Source organism: Aptenodytes patagonicus, chromosome 12 (genome assembly GCF_965638725.1).
Source record: "Aptenodytes patagonicus chromosome 12, bAptPat1.pri.cur, whole genome shotgun sequence".
Taxonomy (NCBI): Eukaryota; Metazoa; Chordata; class Aves; order Sphenisciformes; family Spheniscidae; genus Aptenodytes; species Aptenodytes patagonicus.
In genome coordinates this window covers 14,995,822-15,015,659 of record NC_134960.1, presented here as the reverse complement: position 1 = coordinate 15,015,659, position 19,838 = coordinate 14,995,822, and the positions used below count along the sequence as shown (strand labels likewise).

Here is a 19,838-nt window from a genome sequence, read left to right as displayed (position 1 = left end):
GCTCTAAGTATGTGGGGTTTTTTAAAGAAATTTGCATTAATCCTATAGCAGCTAAATTATTATTTTCCTATGAGGCACTTTAGTCACCTTGTATTAAGCAGATGATGCATACCTGTAAAACTATCATGTAGCAAAGGTAGTGCATTCTGGGCAGCCATTAGCAAACCACTTTAAACAAATTTAGCATCTTAGGCCTGGTTCAGATCCTTAGGCTTGTACAACTTGAGGTTCATTAAATACTTCATATATGAGGACATTTGGGAAGAAATTCATCACGTCTGTTTCCATTCAAATGTCCTTGATTGGAGAAAGAGTTCAGCAAATACATCTTTCCTCCCTTGACAGCACATTCAGAAAAGCAGTGCCCTTTGGTCGATCTGTCTGTCTGCAGGTTTTTGAGAGGAAATGTCCTTAGTCTTTGGGTGAAATGCATGTAACAACTGTGCAAAATCTACTCAGAGCATCTTCAAATGCCCTAAAGCAGTTTAAATGAATAAGTTTATCAGCAGCTGTGAAGTCATCCTGCCTGTTTGGATGGGCCTATAGCCAGAGTGAATGAGCCTATAGAAACTTGTCGTTTCAAGGCTTTTATCTCTCTTGTTGTATTTGACGTAGTTTGTAATCAGATGTAACATGACAGCAACAGCTTGACAAGCTGATAATATACTTCACTTGCAAAATTCATGTGCTAAGGCTGCAAACACGTTTTTATTTAAGCTATGTCATGTTTATGCATAGCAGGAGGATTTTTTTTTTCTGCTGTGGATCTGCTATAGAAAGTCTGAGGAGATCTTGAGGTTTTATCTTTTAAAGTATGGCTGATATTGTTACAGCCTCTAAGAAAAAGTTTGACTTTCCCCAGTCACACTAATTTATTTGGACAGTCATTCAGGTACAAAGCACAGGCTGAAAGAGGTTCTTTTATTATTTGCTCCCTGAAGCATGTGTGCCCCATTTTCTAGCCATTAGTGTTTCATAAGCTTTTATTATTTACCATATTGGTGAAAAATAGAAGGAGATAGAGAGAAAAGGAAATCAGTTTTTTCAGATCTTGCATAGTCAGTCCAAGAGAAAGAATATCATTAAGAAAGTCGTTGGTGGTGTAAAAAATGTCCTTGGTCATTAAGAAAGTCCTGCGGTAGTTTCTAGGGATGATCCAAGGAAAACTGGAGGAGTTTCCCCTACTGATGTAATATCAGAGCAAACACAGCAATGCCATGTCAGGGTGGTATGCTGGACTGTCTGGTGACTGTGAATCTGTCATCTGACGAGGCCGTTCTTCCAGTCTGTGAAGCTGAATAATGCTATATATTTTTCTCAGAGTCAAATCCTGTTGCATCTAGACAATTTCACTCATTTCACTCGAGTAAAATTCTGCCTAAAAATGCCTGAGCAGTGACAAAGGAGATGTGAGAATCCCCATGTATGCTCTGCATCTGACATGTGAACATAGGAGGTGGGTGCTGAAACAGTGTCACTTGCCACTTTCTTTACCATACTCCTCCAGAAAATCCTGTGTGGGTTTCCATAGGGATTCATCTCCGTGGAGTTAGTAGTAGGAGGCAAGGAACAGGGATTCAGACTGCATTATTCTCATTCAAAATAGAGGAAAGCATAATAAGTTAATAGAATCTGAGTCTGTATGAACACAATCTTTCCTTCCATTTTGAAGAATCCTTCTGTAGGACTCATGCTTAAGAAATCTATGAATATTGTTATATACATATATACACTTATATCAGCCTTTCTTGCTTTGGATCCTCTAAAATTGTATGGCTACAACTGGTTGTCTCCCCCTGCATAAGAGCATGAGCCTTGCTTTCCAGGAAATTTTCCAAGAAAATCTGAGGGCTGAATGCACTGGAATGACTTTTCCTCTCTCTGTATTTTTCCATGTGGGAAAGAATGAAGAGTTGAGAATTAAAATTTTCAAGCTACACATGTGCTTGTTTGAATGCTACCCCCACAACTCATTAAATAAGTGAAATAATGTTATTTTATACAGCCTGAGGTTCTCTTCTAACAGTCTTTCTTAGATCTGCTTGTTTATTTAAACAGTGAAATCTACAACATAAATACCCACAGTTTTACTCTCATTCTCTGGTTTATCTGCCATTTTGTCTGGGAGACTGCATTTCATTCTGTTCCTACCCTATATCATATTCACTGTTGTGGTACTAAACCTTAACAATTGTTCACCTGATTCAATTAATTACTTTACTGGATGTACATTGTACAGACTGATCTTTTTTTGAATGTCAAATTAGATTTCGGAAACATTCCTGTTGTTATATGTGTCCCTGGAAAACACTGGACAGAAAATTACATCTATTAAAATTGCATTCATTACCAAATCCACAGAAACTAAGTTTTTGAATGGATAGCAGTTTATCAAGCAATGTGTTATAAAAGGCAGTAACTAAAGAAAACCAAAGTAAAACATTCACTTTCATTATTGAACATTTTTAGCTTTATTATTATAATAGAATTACAGTCTGACATAAAATAAAGAGCTTTTGCTAAACTCTGTAAAGCAATACATGCTTCTGCCATAAACAACCTCTATTAGATTTAGGTTTTATTGCCACATCACTGCACTGAGGTGCAATAAACATTCAATGTCATCTTTTTAAAATTATCCCAGGAGTAAACAGAAACTGTCCTCTATAAGAGTGTATCATTATTTTCAAGGAAGACTTACTATTATTACATGGTTTAGCAAAGCATTGTAAAAAAGCTACATAGAGAATACCTTGTCTTTGATAAACTGTGCAATCAAGTTTATACAGTATAATACTATTGGCATAGACTAACTAAGAGGTGATATAATGCAATCATTGCATAGCAAAAAGCAGACTAGTTAAGTAATATTCACATCTAATGTGCAAAATGCAGACCAAAAGGTAGCTATGAATTGCTAGAGAGGTAAAGTGACCTAAATGAACACACTAGTTTAACGCCAAAAATAACAAGATAAACAAGTACACAGAAGTTAAAGAGCCATAGTTTATTTTTTTCTATACATATATCTACACATTATACCAGAAGATGAAACATCCCCTTTTAATAAGCTCCAATCAGATAACTTATCAAGTTTAGACAGGACTAAATGTTAGACAATGAAACATTGTTTAAAAAAAATCTTCTCTAAATAAAACATTAACTATTTCCTTTTGTAAATACAGAATGTCAACTTTTTGATTTATGAGAAAGACTTTAGAAAACTGCCTGTGAAATTTGACTCTCAGTAGCTGTTTCCCTGGAGGCTCGTGTAGCATTGTTTTAAAATTCATTCGATACCATATATTACAGTTTTTTAATTGATGCTTGCAAATTTCCACCATTCTTCCCATCTCTGAAAAATCTTTATCTGAAATTTTATTTCTAAGAATCAGCAGTAATGATACTGACTAGAATTTTTTTAAAGGGAGCACAATACCTGCAAAATGGACATCTTGTATTTAAAGCCCTTACATATTGTTCCTACAAATATATTGCTACAGTAAAAATGAAATGTAGTAAGTTTACTCAATAAAATCTATTTTCCTGTACATTCTTTTATGTATGACTTTTTTGTATTTAATGCTACATATATTACATCACTTATTGTAACAGTTATGTATCGGCAAATATAGCAGTAATATACAGATGAACTTCTGTCTTAACAAATATTTCACCATTTTTACCTACTAAATATAATCCCACACTTTAGTATTTATGCATGACCTGAGCAGACCAGTCATTAATCTAATAGTATACATTGGATGACATTGTCAAATTGCAAGCTACTGTACACTTAACCACTTCACGAATGGAATTAATTCCAAGCACTTTCTGTGTAATTATTTTTTTAGGCTTTCCAGTACCACTGATTTTTTTTTTTTTTTTTATTCAGGCTCTAAATATGTTTTATTGAGCATTTAACAACATATTAAGAGCTAAGAGGTGAATCCTACACAATGTTTTAAGAACACAACTTTAAAAAAGTAAAAAAATGTACAATCTCATGCTGCATATTTACATATATTATTTAAATATTATATTTTGTCTTTCTGCTATCCATAAATTTCAGTCTAAAGCTTCTTTTTAATGTATCATTTTATAAAAGAATACATTCAACATATCTAGAGCTTGCAAAAATTGTTGGTTTGTTGGTTTTTTTTTTAAACTCTCTAAAACATAGTGATGAGTAAAAGCATCCAGGAATTGTTTGGATTACACAGATGATAGAGGGAACTTGGGATCTGCACTTGATTGTGCAACTGGTTTTAAATCTAGTCTAGTGACAACTTAATGCTTAGAACAAGACTGCAGTAAGACAGCAGATGAAAGCATTTGTTACCATTAGATCTTACGTTCTATACAGTGACAAACTGTACCTAGAGTGAGCAGATTTCCTTTAGACCATTTAATATTATAAGTCAGGTGGTTTGGAATATAGAAGAGAAAAGGGATTAGGAAAATAACATAACTTATGGGATTCAGCAAATGGAAAACTTTACATCTTTGAAAAGATTATAAACAGTGGTTGAATAAATGGTACAGTATAGTATGTGCATCAGGAACGTCATAAAGAATATTTTCCCACTCCCCACAATCCTTTGAATAAAAATATCTTTTTCACATACATGTACAATACCTTTGGAGGATATTCAGTACTAAGCTATCTACAAATGGTTTCCTTTTTTTTTTTTTTTTTCATTATTCTACAACTCTTCCTTTCCCATTTTCAGAATCACTTTTCCAAAGTATATAGCTTATATTGTTCTCTCCCTCACACACGGGTTTTTTAAATATACAGATATATTTTACCTTTTGTTAAATAAAGAAACCTTTATTTTCTTTAAGACAGAGGCAATGAAGCAAATGGGAATTACTGTATGTGAAAACGGGAAGCAATTCCCAGAGCAAAAGACAAAACAGAACTATACGAATAAATGAGGTTATTGATGTGGAGTTGGAGCTTTTAACTGGGGCTCCCGGTTTAAATAGGTAGCCCAGTAGACTAAGTTAAAGATTCCAAAAAGCAATGGGAAGGCTATTCTTGATAGTCGATCGATTTTACTGACGCTGTTAAAAGTTTTCTTGGGTTCTGCAGGTTTTGTTTCTGGCTTAACTTCTTTGGGCTCAATCGTTGCACTTTTAGCAATGGTTGCCAGCCCAGGGTCCCTTGCAATATTAGGGGTGTAGCTTGTAGCTGCAGCTGTGTACGTGTTATTTTTCTTAATGAGAGGATCCTTCACTTTCTTTGGCTGAAGAAAGAAGAAAATGTTTGATTCTCACTATCTTCTCAACAGATAGGATTATGAAAAAGCACCATAAAATTTTGCAGTTAATCAAATTTATACCACAAATTGTAACAAGCTGTAAGAAAGAAGTTAGTGTCTGGATATATGACTCATGCAAAATTTTTAGGTGAAGACAAAGACAAAACCATCCATCTGAGTCACTTGTATTAGTTAAACCAAATTAGATGATAGATAAGCTATAATGAGGACTTATACTGATAGCTAGGCTTACTGATCAACAAAATTACCTTTAATGGTAATCAACAGTGACAAACCACTCATAATTCAATATTCCCTTAATCAATTGTGCTTCTTGACCAGGACAAAAACTTTAAAAGACACTGAATTTCTTAATGTAGGTTTCCAATATTAAGACAAATAATGTTATATGATGCATTCTAACACAGCTCATACCTAAAAATATACAATAAAAATATCATGTGACCATGCACTAAAAGAGTGGATTATTTAATAAAATGCAAAGCTGCCAGTATTCTATTCACTAATGGTTTACACCAAAAGCATGTGCATTATGGAACAGAAACTTAATGGTCGTGTTTGAATGTTACAATTGGATAATAATGGCTGAAATGTCATTCCACATACAGGGACGTGTATGATTTTTGCATACACCTACCTATATTGCTAAAGCAGGAATGTATTGAAAATCTTTTAGTGGAGAAGAACTTATTGATCAGAAAGAATATCTAGATTTTTCCCCTGGGTCCTTATGTTTTCTAGTATTCTACTTCTGGGATCTACTTGTAGGAAAAAAATTAAATTTTGACATCTGGGGTTACCAGCTGGAATTCAATTGTCCCTGTTGCAGACAGTCCAAACCCTTCCTCCAGCCACTGCACAAGAAGAGAGACGTAGTGGGTCATTAAGGAGGTGTAAAGAAAAGCACCACTTTGCTCCAAGTTCCTCTGATTATGAGGAAAAAACAGATAACAAAAAAATCCCAAGAGCATGCGATCTATTATGTCATTTCACAAGATAACAGATAGAATTATCTGTTTTCAAGAAGCAGCTGTCCCATGGAGGCAATGTTTTTTAAAGTAGTCACAGTACTTTTTATGACAGATCAACTATAGGTTAATAACTATATAGACCACCCAGTAGGGGGGCTTTGGTAAAAAGTTCTTGTTCAGGAGGTGAACATTTCAGGGAGCAGATGGGCTCCTGCAGGACACTTGGGAATGTGAGGGAAGCTGCAAAAGCATCAGGGCAAGTGGGGAGAGGCTTGTCAAAGCATGGCTTGGAGTCCCACGCAGGAAGGAAACAAAGGCTGAAATGTTAAATTTCTGCTACTTGGTAAGAAAAAGGATTCACATAATGACTCTGATGTAGATGCTCTTTATTTCATGACAATAATATTCAGCTTAGCTGGAGGCTAAGAAAAGGTTTCAAATTGTCTTAGAATATTTCTGCTGAATAGGAGGAACAAACAGGTTGAAAAGAATACTCAGAAAAGAAAAAAGGCGATGTCAGAAAGATTTTTTTAGTTGTCTGGCTGTTCTTTTTCTCCTGAGCAGGAAGCTGCTAACACACTTGCTGAGTACGAAGCCAATCCTGTTTCCTTCTCAGCCAGATACTCTAGTGAGCAGCAATAAATCCAGCAGGCAAAGAACCGCTCCACAGAAGTCTCAGAGGAGACCCTTTCTATAGATTTAAATGTCATGAGGAATCTGATCCACAGAAAGTTCTGACACCAGTCAGGGTCTTAATGTTTCATGTCAAATTCAACTTTATGAAAAAGTAAGATGACAGCTAATTAGAGCTCTAGATTTTATTAAGCTGCAATGCTCTGTTCACTGTTAGTTTGCCTTGCTTTCCTTTCCTTACATCTGCAGATAATGGACTCTACCAGGTACCGGCAACTTATATCAAGTGACACATAAAGACCCTTACCTGTTGAGGAATGCAAAGCCATAAATCTTCTAATGTTTTAAACAGTGTTTGAATATTGTGTTTATATTGGTGTGTTTTTTTCTGAAAATGTAATTTTCTTTGAAACAAATGAAATGAAGATTTAATGGAGATAGGAGCACAACAAAGAATCAAACAAATTATTTTCAATGAAAGTATCATCAGTAACTGAAAACTCAATATTCACCAGCAGTCATGCAGCTCATTACTGTAAGTTTGCTTTGTTACTTCACTCATTTGTTCTACAATACTTTTGTATTAGTTTTTGTTGTGTAAATGTCCTAATTTTGTTTTCTCACTGACTTATGCAACTAAAATAATAAAAAAAAAATTATATATAGGCATACACTCCTGAATTAAACACATATATTCATGTACCAATGAGTAACATCTGCTCCTCCAAATATTTATTCTGCTGAATCTCTAGTCTGTGAATGTTCATAATAACTAATTAGGCAAGTTAAAACTCTCTTTCAAGATCTCTCTCTCAAAAAAAAAACCAAAACCCAAAACCAAAAACCAAATGAGCTTCTTCACAGAAGCAGCTGACATGATAACTCATAGGAAATGGGAAACTTTCTCTTTTATTTCCTAAATGTCCTCAACAATTTCTTGATGCACCTGTGATTTACAGATGGGGTCTGATCCCAGACCAAAGGGAGTCAGTGTGGTGTCTCTCTATTGCATTCAGGGAGGTATGGATCAGGATTGCACACTCCCAACACAACTGTCAGTGCTTCCCCCAAAATCAATTTATTCTATAGACTAAGAAGTAAAAATAATATTTCTATTTAAAAAAAAATAGGGAAATAATAGGAGGCAAAAGAAAGGAAAGAATAAGTTCTGCAGTGATTTATTTGGTCATGATCACAGAGCAGTCCTCCTGAAGTTCACGTTGGGGAGCAATATACTTTGGAAACTGTCAAGTACAGCAGCCACAAGACTTTTTTCTATGTTTATACTGAGGCATCCACATTTTCTCTTGCGTGAACATTAGAAAAGTAATTGCTTTCCCTTAAAAAAAAAATACACACTTATCTTCTTTCTGCTCAGTCGCACAAGACAAAATCTCAGTAAAATTTTTAATTATTAATAGCATTAAATATCATACAGTATGTCAGAAGTAGTGTTTAGGTACTCAGTGTCTAAATAATTATTGTTTATGTGTAGAAATGCTGTGTGCGAACACATGAGGAAACTCTTTTGGAATAATTACTTACTATTCTAAATAATAAGAATTTCTAACAGCCTAAAAAAACCCCATACAGTGACCAAGCATGACACAGTATGACCTCTTGGGATAGATATTAAGTGGTGTTACCTTTTCAGGAACGACGCTTTTGCCATCCCATGCGTAGCCTCTCTTTGTGAAGTAATTCACTGTTGCAAATTCAATGAGTGCAGAAAACACAAAGGCATAGCACACCGCTATAAACCAATCCATAGCAGTGGCATAGGCCACCTTGGGGAGCGAATTCCTTGCGCTGATGCTCAGAGTAGTCATTGTCAGGACAGTTGTCACTCCTGCAAAGCAAACAGTTTTAGTGTCTTTAGATCAGTGGCTATATTTGTGCTTCATTTCTCAACTGTTACAATAGGTGGGAAAGCCTTGTCTTCACCCCTAATTCTTATAAACTTCTCCACTAAAGTTCAGTTGCTAATTGAGGATATAATTTCAAGTTCTGTGGAAGTTGCAGGATCTTCAAAACATTTTTTATACCTTTATTCTTTGACATTGTTGTAGTAGAATAATATTTTTAAAGTTGGAATGGAAATAATATTTTGAGTCATGGACTAGGTACTACTCCATGCTTCCTGGTATTTGGAGAATCATTGTTGCTTGTTCCTTATTCACGCCCTGAGAATTGTCCTACAGATGTAACAATTTAATATTTTTAGTTCTTTCTTGCAACAGATCTAAGATATTTAGATAGAAAACTAAAAAAACTTCTTGTTTTCATTCAGCGTATTTGGTATATGCTCCTTCAAATGTACACGCAAATGCACTAAGCTTTATGTGATACTGCATTTATTTGAATTGGCGGTTTTACAGATTTCTCTCCCTTTATTCACTGATGCCCTGAAAATAGCAAAGAATTTGTGTAAGAGCAAGGATAATGTAATTTGCATTTCTGGTATCAGAGCTTCTCACTGCTGATGAACCTTTTCCCTTAACTGGCCATAGAGAGCAAGCAGGACTGTATTGAACTCACTCTGCCTGCAGCTGCTTGGAAAAAAAAAAATCTACAAGTGCCGGCTAGACATTTACATCAAATCACATGTCCACAAGTTACCTTGACAACTGCAACGTCATGTGTTGAATGTGTCTTGCGAGTTCATCTTCGCTGCACTGAGTGTTAGTGAAAATGTGCAGTGGTCTAAAATAGGCCAAATAATGAACAATGTGTTTACGTGCTGGTGGAAAGTGCTTGAATTATTAGTGCCTAATGAGGAAGCAATTTCTCTTCCCTGACAGACAACCTAATCTTGTCTTTGACTCATTACTAGTGAGCTTATGTTTCTCTTACATAGTAGCAAAACAGGATTTATACTTTTTATCATCTGCGGTACTCAGTGGACTAAAAGATCTAAGTTGGGAGTCTGTATATATAAACATTTTGTTGCAAAATTTTCTGAAATATCGTTTCACTCCTATTAAGAAATGAAAAAGCGATCTTGATACATAATGATGGAGTAAACATAAGACTATTTACTAAATAACTAACTGTGTTCTAAAAGGAAAACTTTCAGAAATGCGTGGGTTCTTGAGCCTGTGAAGACAGCAGCTTGAACATCGTGCAGTATTATATATTACTCATTGTGAGACTAGGAAATTTTGTTCTCCATCTAGGGATAATGAAGTATAGCATTTCAAACTGATCATCTGACATTTCTTTTTAAATGGCATGTACAAAAAGAGGTAAAATAGTTACAATTTCAATAGCTGTGACTACAGAGGCCCATGAAAGTCCCAGATTAATTTTCAGTGAAGTTGATGATAAAAATTCAGAACTAATTTTAGGTGTTAATCTAAACAATATTATGTAAATAAAATTTAATTATACTATGATCTAAACCATTCTTCTGTAAATGCACATCTGTGTATTAACAGAAAGCCTCTACTTGGTTCATGAGGTCTAAGGCTACGCAAGTTGCAATTGATTTCCAGAGGCACTGGGAAACTAAAGCACAGCTGTGAAGAGTGCCAGAAAAGCCCAATAAAAACAGCTCTTGTTCAACAAGAGTTTCAGAGTCTGATTTTCTCAACATCAGGCCTTGTGACTCTCTGGCTTTGCTATGTCCAGTCTAAATGGGTAAATTCTCTTTGGCGAAGCAGAAGGGCCCCTGGCGTCCTGCCCCAGCAGTGCCCTGAGGCAGGGAAACTAGTGTAAAAGCCGACTCAGTGGTGTGTTCTTCCACCTCCTCCTGACAAAGGTATTCAGGTGTCCCATCTGAACATCACAAAAAAGACTAGGTCACATAGCAGAAGTCTCAGGTTCTATTTTCCTTAACTGAAGATTTGTTACATCATCATCATCTTTTTTTTTTTTTTTTTTTTAATTATGTACTTGACTTGGATTAATATCCCCAAAAAATATGCTAGTTTGTTTCTAATTTTAAGATAAGCATTTCCAAGCAGTGGTTAAAACACTAGGGACCCACTGTGTAAACTTAGAGTCCTTTAGATTGCCGCCTTCCTGTGTTCGTTGAGTGCATCTATTTACCACTGTAAGCACAATAAATTGTCACTGATTTCAACAGGACACTTTTAGCAGCAGCCTGCAAAAGGGACTGATGTAAAAGATTTTTAAGGTAAGAATTTTCAAAGGGCCTAAGGATGTCAAATGACCAACACCCATTGATTAAAGCCTTTTTGACAGTCCTCACCGTGAATGTCATTGCCATTGTCAGAAATGTTTTATTCATATACTTACTGTTTTGGAAAAGTCAAACTGTAATAGATTGCTTAAGATATTTTCGGGTCTCTTTTTACAATCAGTTTAAAAGCTTTGGACCTTAAATCAGCTTCTGCTACATCTTTGCAATGAAATGTGTTAACTATTGTGTACTGCACTATGTCCAGGCTCATGCTGTTCTCCAATATCGTGTTAGGCATAACTAGTTTTACCATAAAATTTCTTAAACGTATTTGACTTATGATTGCCAAGTAGTTTATAGGTCTTGCTTACCAAATACAGTTCTTGCTGGAACAGATTCTCTATTAAGCCAGAAGGACACCTGTGACAGTATCACTGTCATGATGCATGGCAGATAAGTCTGGATGACAAAGTAACCAATCTTTCTCTTCAAATGAAAATGTGTAGTCATAACAACATATTCCCCTGAAAACAAGAAAAACAGAAACATTAAAGCTTTTATAAATATACAAATTAGAGGGGGCTTTATAGGAAGTATTTTTTCATTATAGTCACCCCTATTGTAAAAGAAATGTCCTCAGATCAAATTGGGTCAGCTCTGAAGAAAACATTTAATAAAGCAGGTTATGAAGTTCTACTAATAATACAAAACTAGACAGTTCCAGGAAATGCTAATTAAATTTACATCTTTTCATCTCTGCTGAGTAGTGAATGAAAGTCTGCATTAACTGGTGGCTGTTTAGGCTTCTTGTGAAAGGTCTTATTCCATTAGAAGATGGAAAACCACCATAATATACACATGTAAACACCATATAAAGACTGAATCAAGACAGGCACTCAGAAGTGTTTCAGTCGGGCCAGGCTTAAGATGTAGTTGTTGATGTGATTGTGTCTGCATTACCACTGCCTGTGCTTTATGTACTCTGAAGATTAAGTGTCCCTGTTCTGCTAATTCAGTATTTTACTAAATGATTATTCTCTCCTGAAGTAAATGGACAATGCAAGAATAATACAGAATATTTTCATTAGCACTAACTTTTTGGGTGCTACAAAAGCATATGAGCTGGGTATTCTAATTGCAATTGAAAGGAATCTTAAGTATTTATATAACTCTATAAACCTTTCCTGCCAGAGCACAGCAAATAATGCCTCATTTTCAGATCATTATTTACATCATGGAAAATGAATTTTGAAAAACAGTATATTCTCAAAAGATTGGAAAACCTACTGTTGTGACTTTTTTTGGAGTAGATTGATTCTTATTATTATGCAATAAACATTATCTTAGGAAAGGAACAGGTGGACATGTAACTGAATGGAAACCTCTGTCTAGATCAGAGATGATATGTGAAATTACTGTTATTCTATTTTAAAATGTAGGCAGTTGGAAAGAGCAAGTTGCTCTTGTACAGGAAAAGCTTGGATTGAAAAACTATGTCTAGACATTGACTGCTTATGCATTGAGTATGTCAAATGCCCTTTTCTTTAATTCAGAATCTAGAAGAACATTCATTTGAACAATCTTGCTCAGTGTATAACCCTGAGGAAAGCTTATAAATAAGATGTGACAATACTCCTGGTATGTTTCAATATAAAAGATAGTAGCAAAGGGGAAAAAGAGAATCAATTATAAATTGAGAGGTAAAGCAAAGGATATACAAGAAAAATTTTCTTTCAAAAATAGGAATGGCAGAAGTAGTATAGTGGACATTATTACTTGAATTTTGCCCGCCTTTCTTTAACTTTCACTGAAACAACCTTCTGTTCCTCTGTACCAGAGATTATGATTTTATGAAGGGTGCCAGCCTTGGCTAGAAGAGCAAAAAATTTAATATTGTCTACTAAAATATGACGTGGGAAGCTATTTTAATGCAATCAGATATAGAATGTTCACAACGGTATGTCAGAATTAATTCAGTGACTGTAGATGGCAAGCTAAGAATACAGAGTGAACACACCACTGTACTCTGAAGCTTTATTTAGCTGCTTAAATTATCAAAGTATTTTTAACCTCTGGAAAATGAGAACAAGATTCAAAGCATAAAGGCAATTAAACAGACAGGGATTACTCTCATCTGTTAAGCATTGCAGCAGGTCTGAGCTAGAAGTCAGCTAAAGGTAATGCCGTGAGGAGTGAATCAGGCAAAGCACAGGCCTAGAATAATGCCTACAGTTCAGTTACAAGGCAAAACCATATTTTTAAGTCTCCAAAGTACCAATGGACTGCAGTCATTCATTAGAATGGAGTAGATCTTCGATGAGATTTATTTAAATAAGCGCAGGACATGAAAGTACTCCAGTTATTTACTGAATTTTTAGCTTCCCACATTTTATGGCTTGCTTTAATTGAAAAGCATAGCCACATTCATGACAGCTGCTGACCACTGTCTAACTTCCCAGCAATTCCTCTGTAATTCTGTTTTCCAAGGTTTGTAATTCAGTCATAAAATTCCCTACAAGATAAAATTTCAAATAGCTCTTGAGCAAAATATTTCTTATGTTCATAGCGTCTGATTACTAGGCTTTCACAAGTTGTAGCTTATGCATCTTGCTTTCTCTTATCTCTTACTCTCTTATCCAAAGAAGTTAGAAAGAAAGGTATTTCTTTTTGGCTTCCTTGGAATTCCTAAAGTCTTCTACAAATAACTGTGTTGAGCAGATAAATTTGTTTTTTATTTTATTTATTCCATGAAGTTTAAATTAGTTTATATGTATTACACAATATGAAGCATTTAAAATTAGTCACACAACTCCTTCATCTATATCAACCTAATGTTTTGAATGATTGTCCACATTTGAATTCTTCCAGTGCTCTGGAAGAGTTTGTGCCTGTGCTCAACACTTCTGTAGCTGCAGTTTTTAACCTGCCCTTAGTTCTACAGTATATCACAATCATTGAGTCAAATGCTCAGGTGGTGTAAATTAACCTGTGTACTTAGAAGAAAATAGTTGATAATTCAGTAAATTTACATCAAACCTATTACTCAGTGCTCTGTAAACTATTTGTGAAAAACCCAGTTTATCAGGTGAGCACCTAAAATTAATGTGCATCACATCAGACATAAGGTTTGAGGTGGGGACTGAATTTTAGCTATAATAATACTTCTTCTATTGCTGTGGGTAGGAAGTAAGGCTTTCCTTGCCATTAATTTAAAGCAAAGTATTTCTCATTTACTACTTATGCCATGTAACCCAATAGAAAAATTCTTAAGAACAGCATCCTCTCAGCAGATTTACAGAGCATCAGAAAAAAATATACCATTGTGAGTATAAATCCTGATGATTCTCAGTGCAAATCAATGTTTTCAAGGTGGCAAAATAATTCTATGTAAATAGAAACTTGCACAAGCCTTTTAAGCATCTGTTAAGGTGCTTACAAAAAAAGATCATTTAAAACTCTTTTTGAGTCAATATGAGTCAGTAGTTGAAGAGTGACAGGAATTTTACATACAAGTAAAAAATGGATGACTCTCTGCTTAAACAAAACAGCAGCAACAATAATTATTATTTTGTTTACTGAATGCTATTTTTAAGCATGTAGTAGCTGCACATTCCATTGCCAGCATAGATGAGTAACTATGCTATAAAAGGTTTTAGTCTTTCAAGATTCTCGAGTCATAAAAAAGTCAGTTATCTTGTTCTAGATCCAGAAATAAGGATAGCAGATGGCCTACTAGCAAAGGAACAAATTAAAGAAAAAAAAAAAAAAAGGACTTTATGGATTCAACAAATCATTTAATAGTTTTGCGAATGTCTAGAGTAACCCAGTTACATGCAAATTCTTGGAAAATACGTCTGGAATTCCAGACAACTGTAAATATCATCTTAAAATTGCCCAAGATGTTGTAGACTCCTCTAATGATCCACAGAATCAGCTGCAAGAGAGCTTCAGTTTTCTTGCCTAATAAAGGTGCTGAGAACCCTTAAGTGAAGATTGTCTTCAATTCCTTTTGTCTTTTTGTCAGATTAGTCATCATCCACAACTCTGAAAGTAGGGACAGATTTCATATTTTCATTACATATGTCATATCTTAAAACAGAGATGATCAGAGGTCAAAGATGTGCTGGAGGATTCTGTTGAGACTAGCTGCCCACCTACCTGAATGGGGAGAAAAGTGATTATTAACCACTTCCGATCCTCACCATTATTTTGGGGAAGGCAAAGCATTTTTCTTTCCAAAGCAAATCAAGAAGAATTTTTCCTTGAGACACTGAATTTGCAAGCAATAAAGGTGTTTCTTCCACCACTGTATATTTTTATCAGGTAGTAACTAAAGAGGATTGCAAGTTTGGTACTGAAAAGATTCTTTAATGGGCTTATTTTTAGTTTTGATAGCCATTGTATTTAGTTCTTTGTAATGTTTTTCTGCATCTAGACAACAGCATCTTTATTTCAGCAAATATTAATTATACTGTATTTAACTTTATAGAAAGGCACGGTAAAGAGTTTCTTCAGGTAAAAAAAGGAGGCAGAATTCAAACCTATGAAATATCATGGGCAAAACAAATATTTTTTTGTTTCTTCATGGAAATGTATGAAGAATTTTTACACTTCTTATGTTTGACTTCAGCTCTGTTTAAAAATTTGTTATCTGCCTTTCTTAACAATTTATAGGGTGCTTCTCGCATTGCTGTCCAATTACTCTGAACTATATCTGGTATTATCTATTTGCTTTAGATATGTTCCCAAGCTTATGAGTCTCTTCTGATTATTCTGCTGCCCTTATAATGCATCCAGCAAGCAGAGAATTGGTGATGAGTGCAAAAGGGCAGGCACACAGGTTGCTGAGGTCTCTCTGAGTGAGTAGCTTCAGAACAGAAAGAGCAAAAAGCTCGAGATCCTTGCAGTTCCTCACAAATCCTATTGAGTTTTCAGCAAAGGGCAGCTGGGGTGAATTACTGGCTCCACAAAAGTCAACAGCAACATTTCTAGCTGTGGCCAGGCCAAGGGTTCTCCCCTTTTCTTTTTACTTGTCTGATCCATGCCTCTGTGCTCAATAATGGAAGCAGTGAATCTAGGGGAGTAGTTGTGTTTATTGTTCTTATGCAAAGTCCTTATTACTGCCATCCCACTTACTTCTTTTATGATTACATCAACTGAACAGAAGCTTTGAAGCAGTAACCTGAATATTGTTCCACTAGAAACTTTTGTCTGTGAGAAATTTTGTTGGCTTAGTAGAGCATATGAATATATTTTGGAAAGCTAAATAAAAATTTCAGACACGAATTAAGGTTCACCTTAAATTGACTCACTTTTCCTTAAATGTTCATTGACTTTATGAATGACATTAGAAAGTTGGGTTTATGCAGGTATAAGTGTACTCCTCTAGTTCAGTCACAACGTCAGGTGCATTCAAAGCAATACAACTACTTCTCCTAATGCAATGTTTCTTTCGGTCCATTGAACAGTCAATCTAGTCAACATTTTGAGCTCTTGTTCATGCCCAGTGCTCAGTTTATTACTGTATTTAGGTCTTCATGCCCCTTCTAAATTATTTAAAAAAAAAAAAAAAATTACATCTTGAAACAAACACTGCAAAGTGAAAAAGCAAAGGTTTTTAGCCAGCTTCAAGGTTACAGGTATATAATACCATAAATGTCAGCTATATTTCTGTATCTCATTAATAGTTTTGGAGTTGAAGCTGGTGCTAGCTTTAAGACACCTTAATCCTGTTTGGAGGTTCCAGATGGTTTTTAATTTGATGACATGATATTTCACTCTCTAAATACCTCTTTGAGAAACTATATGCTTGTTTTTAGCAATTTACTTCACTGCCTTCAGGAATATGATCTTTGAGGATTTGTATTCTTGTACTATTTTTTTAAGCTTATATAGTAAGCAGATAATACCATAAGGATATGAGGAGTGCTTCTTTATAATGTAAATTACTGTTTTTTCTGGCTAGATGTGTCACTATAGGAAGCTTTTTAATTGTTCAAATATTTTAAACACCAGTTGAAGTAGGAAAATAATTCCAGGATATGTTATCTTTTCATAGTCAAGTTCTCCTAATCTGAAGCTTATATATTGCAATTTACCTTTCTCACTCTTTGGTCTTTGTATTTTTTCTCTTGCTCTAAATTATGTCTTGGCAGTTAAATATGACCCTTCCCAAAAAAACTTTTTCACAGACCTGTACTGGACTGAACAATTCCAGAGTCCACAGTTTGTCCAAGCAGATCATATTGATTCAAACGAGAGCCGTCTTCAGCCACAACCACTGACCTTGCTGGTTCCCGTGTCCATTCATACACAACCTCTGCTCTGGTATAAGCATCTATTTTAAAAGAAATACATTGCATTTCAGCTTTGTACCTTCTGTTGCCACATGGCTTTATCAGAACAATGTTTTGAGCAGTAGTTTGAATATTAATTTCTCTTTAATTGTCCGTAGGAACCCACAACTAACCTACTGGAACTTTTTATCTATAGGAAATACAACTGATTTTATAGGTCTATCCATACAATGATTAGCTAAATATCTGCTGTAGGGCTGGATTAAGGTTGGTCCTCAATGGCATGAAAATCTTTCTCTCCCTTACATCATTCCTACCTTTGTAAAATCTGAGTAACCAGGAGCGAGAGTGAGATGTGGCATTTCACGGGCATGCGAGGACTCCAACTCTTTTTCTAACTTTTAACTATTATCAAGAAAGATGAGCCCCAGTCTTTTCAATTTGTCGTAGTGTGGTGTTGTCTGGGCCACTGTAAGAAAATAAGTCCTTCTCAGAGTGGCTTCAGTGATCTTATCATCACTGGCCTGGCTAGAGCTCTCCATTTGGTAATCCCCCCCTCCCACTGCCCTTGCTGTATAACAGGCATAGCAGACGTTTCTGAGGTTGCCTAGGCTCAAGTGAGTTTAAATCACAATTAATGTGTTTTTTTGCTTTGGTTATTTCTGGGAAATTCTCACACTCAAGTTCACATTTATTTGAGTCTTGAACAAAGCAAAAGAAAAACACTGTGGGCTGTCCAATGCTGAGTAGTCTAGTATGTTACATAGATAATTCAGTAGCATACTGCATATGCCATCCAGGTGTTTTGTGCTGTTATTAGTATGTTATTTATGTTATTTATTTCAGGAATCAAACTATATATAAATATTCTGAGGCCTAGTCCTGTTGTAAAATTCTTCTGTCATTTTGCATAGTCTGGAGTCTGACAGCTCTCGCTCTGAGCAGTTAGGGTGGGAGTTAGTTGTCTACATAGAGGCATCTAGTGTCATTATTCACATGAAAGAGTATCCAAGATATGGATGGGACTGAATGTACCATCAGAACCTACATAAAACTTGCACCCACTAAATGCAGCTGGAAGCCAGATGGGACATCTTAGGGCATCTAAAATGACAGTAGACTCCTACCTACAGGATGAGATTTTCCCTTTTTTCAGGACTGGCAAGCAGGAAAGGAAAAGGAGGAATCTGATTCACTTGACCTCATTTGTGAGTTAGTAATTTTATCTTATCAATGTAAGAGATAACAGTAATTGAAGAGGTGGTATTGGATGGAGTATGGTGGTAAATTAATTGCATGGCATTTGATCCTGCATTATTGAAGCAGAAGGGTGCTTTTACCCTCAGGCTTCATATTCCCCAAGCACTGTAACATATACATAGCTTTTTGGAATCAATGGTAAATGCAAATCTACATCTTCTGACTTTAAAAATAATGGCCACAGTAAGTACAAGAATTGTCTTGCTAATCTAGTCACATAAAGAAAGAGTGGCAATAATAATATTAATTTTCAAGCATTTTACTTGTTCTGGAGCATGAAAGCAGTTTGAAAGAGAGAGGACTGATTTCCTGAGCCGCTCAGAACCACTGGATTGGGTTAAAGAAAAAGGGAGTACACTCATCCGTGCTGGAAATGAGCTCGCCCTGCCCTGTAACTGCCAGATTCGGTGCTCTGTTTAGCTTCCATCCTCAGCTTCCAATTCAGATATTGCATGAGTAGGAACACAGCCTTTTGCTCCTATCACTGCTGCTTTCCAGAGTGGCTTTAGTTTTAAACTGACAATCAGATTTTTGTGGTAAGGGTTGAGGAGAGCATCTGCCATTCTGATTTTGTTTTGCCAACATATGGCTTTTTGTTGTTCCAGATTCTCTTTAGCATTTGTCACATTGAATTTACATTGGAATAACCTCTAGCTTAAGCTGCTATTTTGGCAAATCACTTTAGCCTTGGAGCTGGGTCAAACATTTATCAGCCTCTACAGTACAGGCAGAGTCCGTAGGAGACGTGCAACTCCTTCAGTATGAGGCTTTTCTGAATCCAGCTCCAACAAGTGATGAGTAACAGTGGAGGACACGGAAAAACTCTTATCCAATTTAATTCAAAACAAACAGAGCTGGGCAAACACTACCTTGGGGAGCTACTAAGTGTAATATTGTAGTCTGCACTTAAAGCATGGCTTTCATGACAATTAAATGTCTTTTTCAGTATTTTTTTCAGTGCATTAAGATGACTGTAATGAATTGCTTTAGTTGTTTGACAGAAATGTCCCAAATATATTTAAACATGATTCCCACTGAAAAAGTGGCAATTAAATATAAGAACTGTTCTTTTTCTGTGTACAATGGCAAGTCCCATTTTCATACCTTGCTTGGGTCCAGCCATTTGTCCCGTGGGAGATATTTCTATTGATATCAACAACTAAATATTGAGACAAACATTCTATAATCTGATAATTATGACATATAATCTGATGAGAAGGAGGGGAGAGGTCCAGCTTTAAGGCCC

At 35.5% G+C, this 19,838-nt stretch overlaps 1 protein-coding gene across 4 annotated transcripts in view; it reads right to left on the bottom strand.

Moving 5' to 3' along the window:
* Positions 1-2,447: 2,447 nt before the first annotated feature.
* GABRA1 (gamma-aminobutyric acid type A receptor subunit alpha1) overlaps positions 2,448-19,838 on the bottom strand; it is a 43,954-nt gene continuing 26,563 nt past the window's right edge. For all 4 annotated transcript variants that reach the window (XM_076350383.1, XM_076350380.1, XM_076350381.1 and 1 more), the window contains exons 7-10: positions 17,230-17,373; positions 11,408-11,560; positions 8,539-8,741; positions 2,448-5,252 (exon numbers count right to left, since the gene is read on the bottom strand). In XM_076350383.1, the coding sequence (XP_076206498.1) occupies positions 4,944-5,252; positions 8,539-8,741; positions 11,408-11,560; positions 17,230-17,373 (809 nt within the window). In that variant the 3' untranslated portion in view covers positions 2,448-4,943. The remainder of the gene's footprint in view (positions 5,253-8,538; positions 8,742-11,407; positions 11,561-17,229; positions 17,374-19,838) is intronic.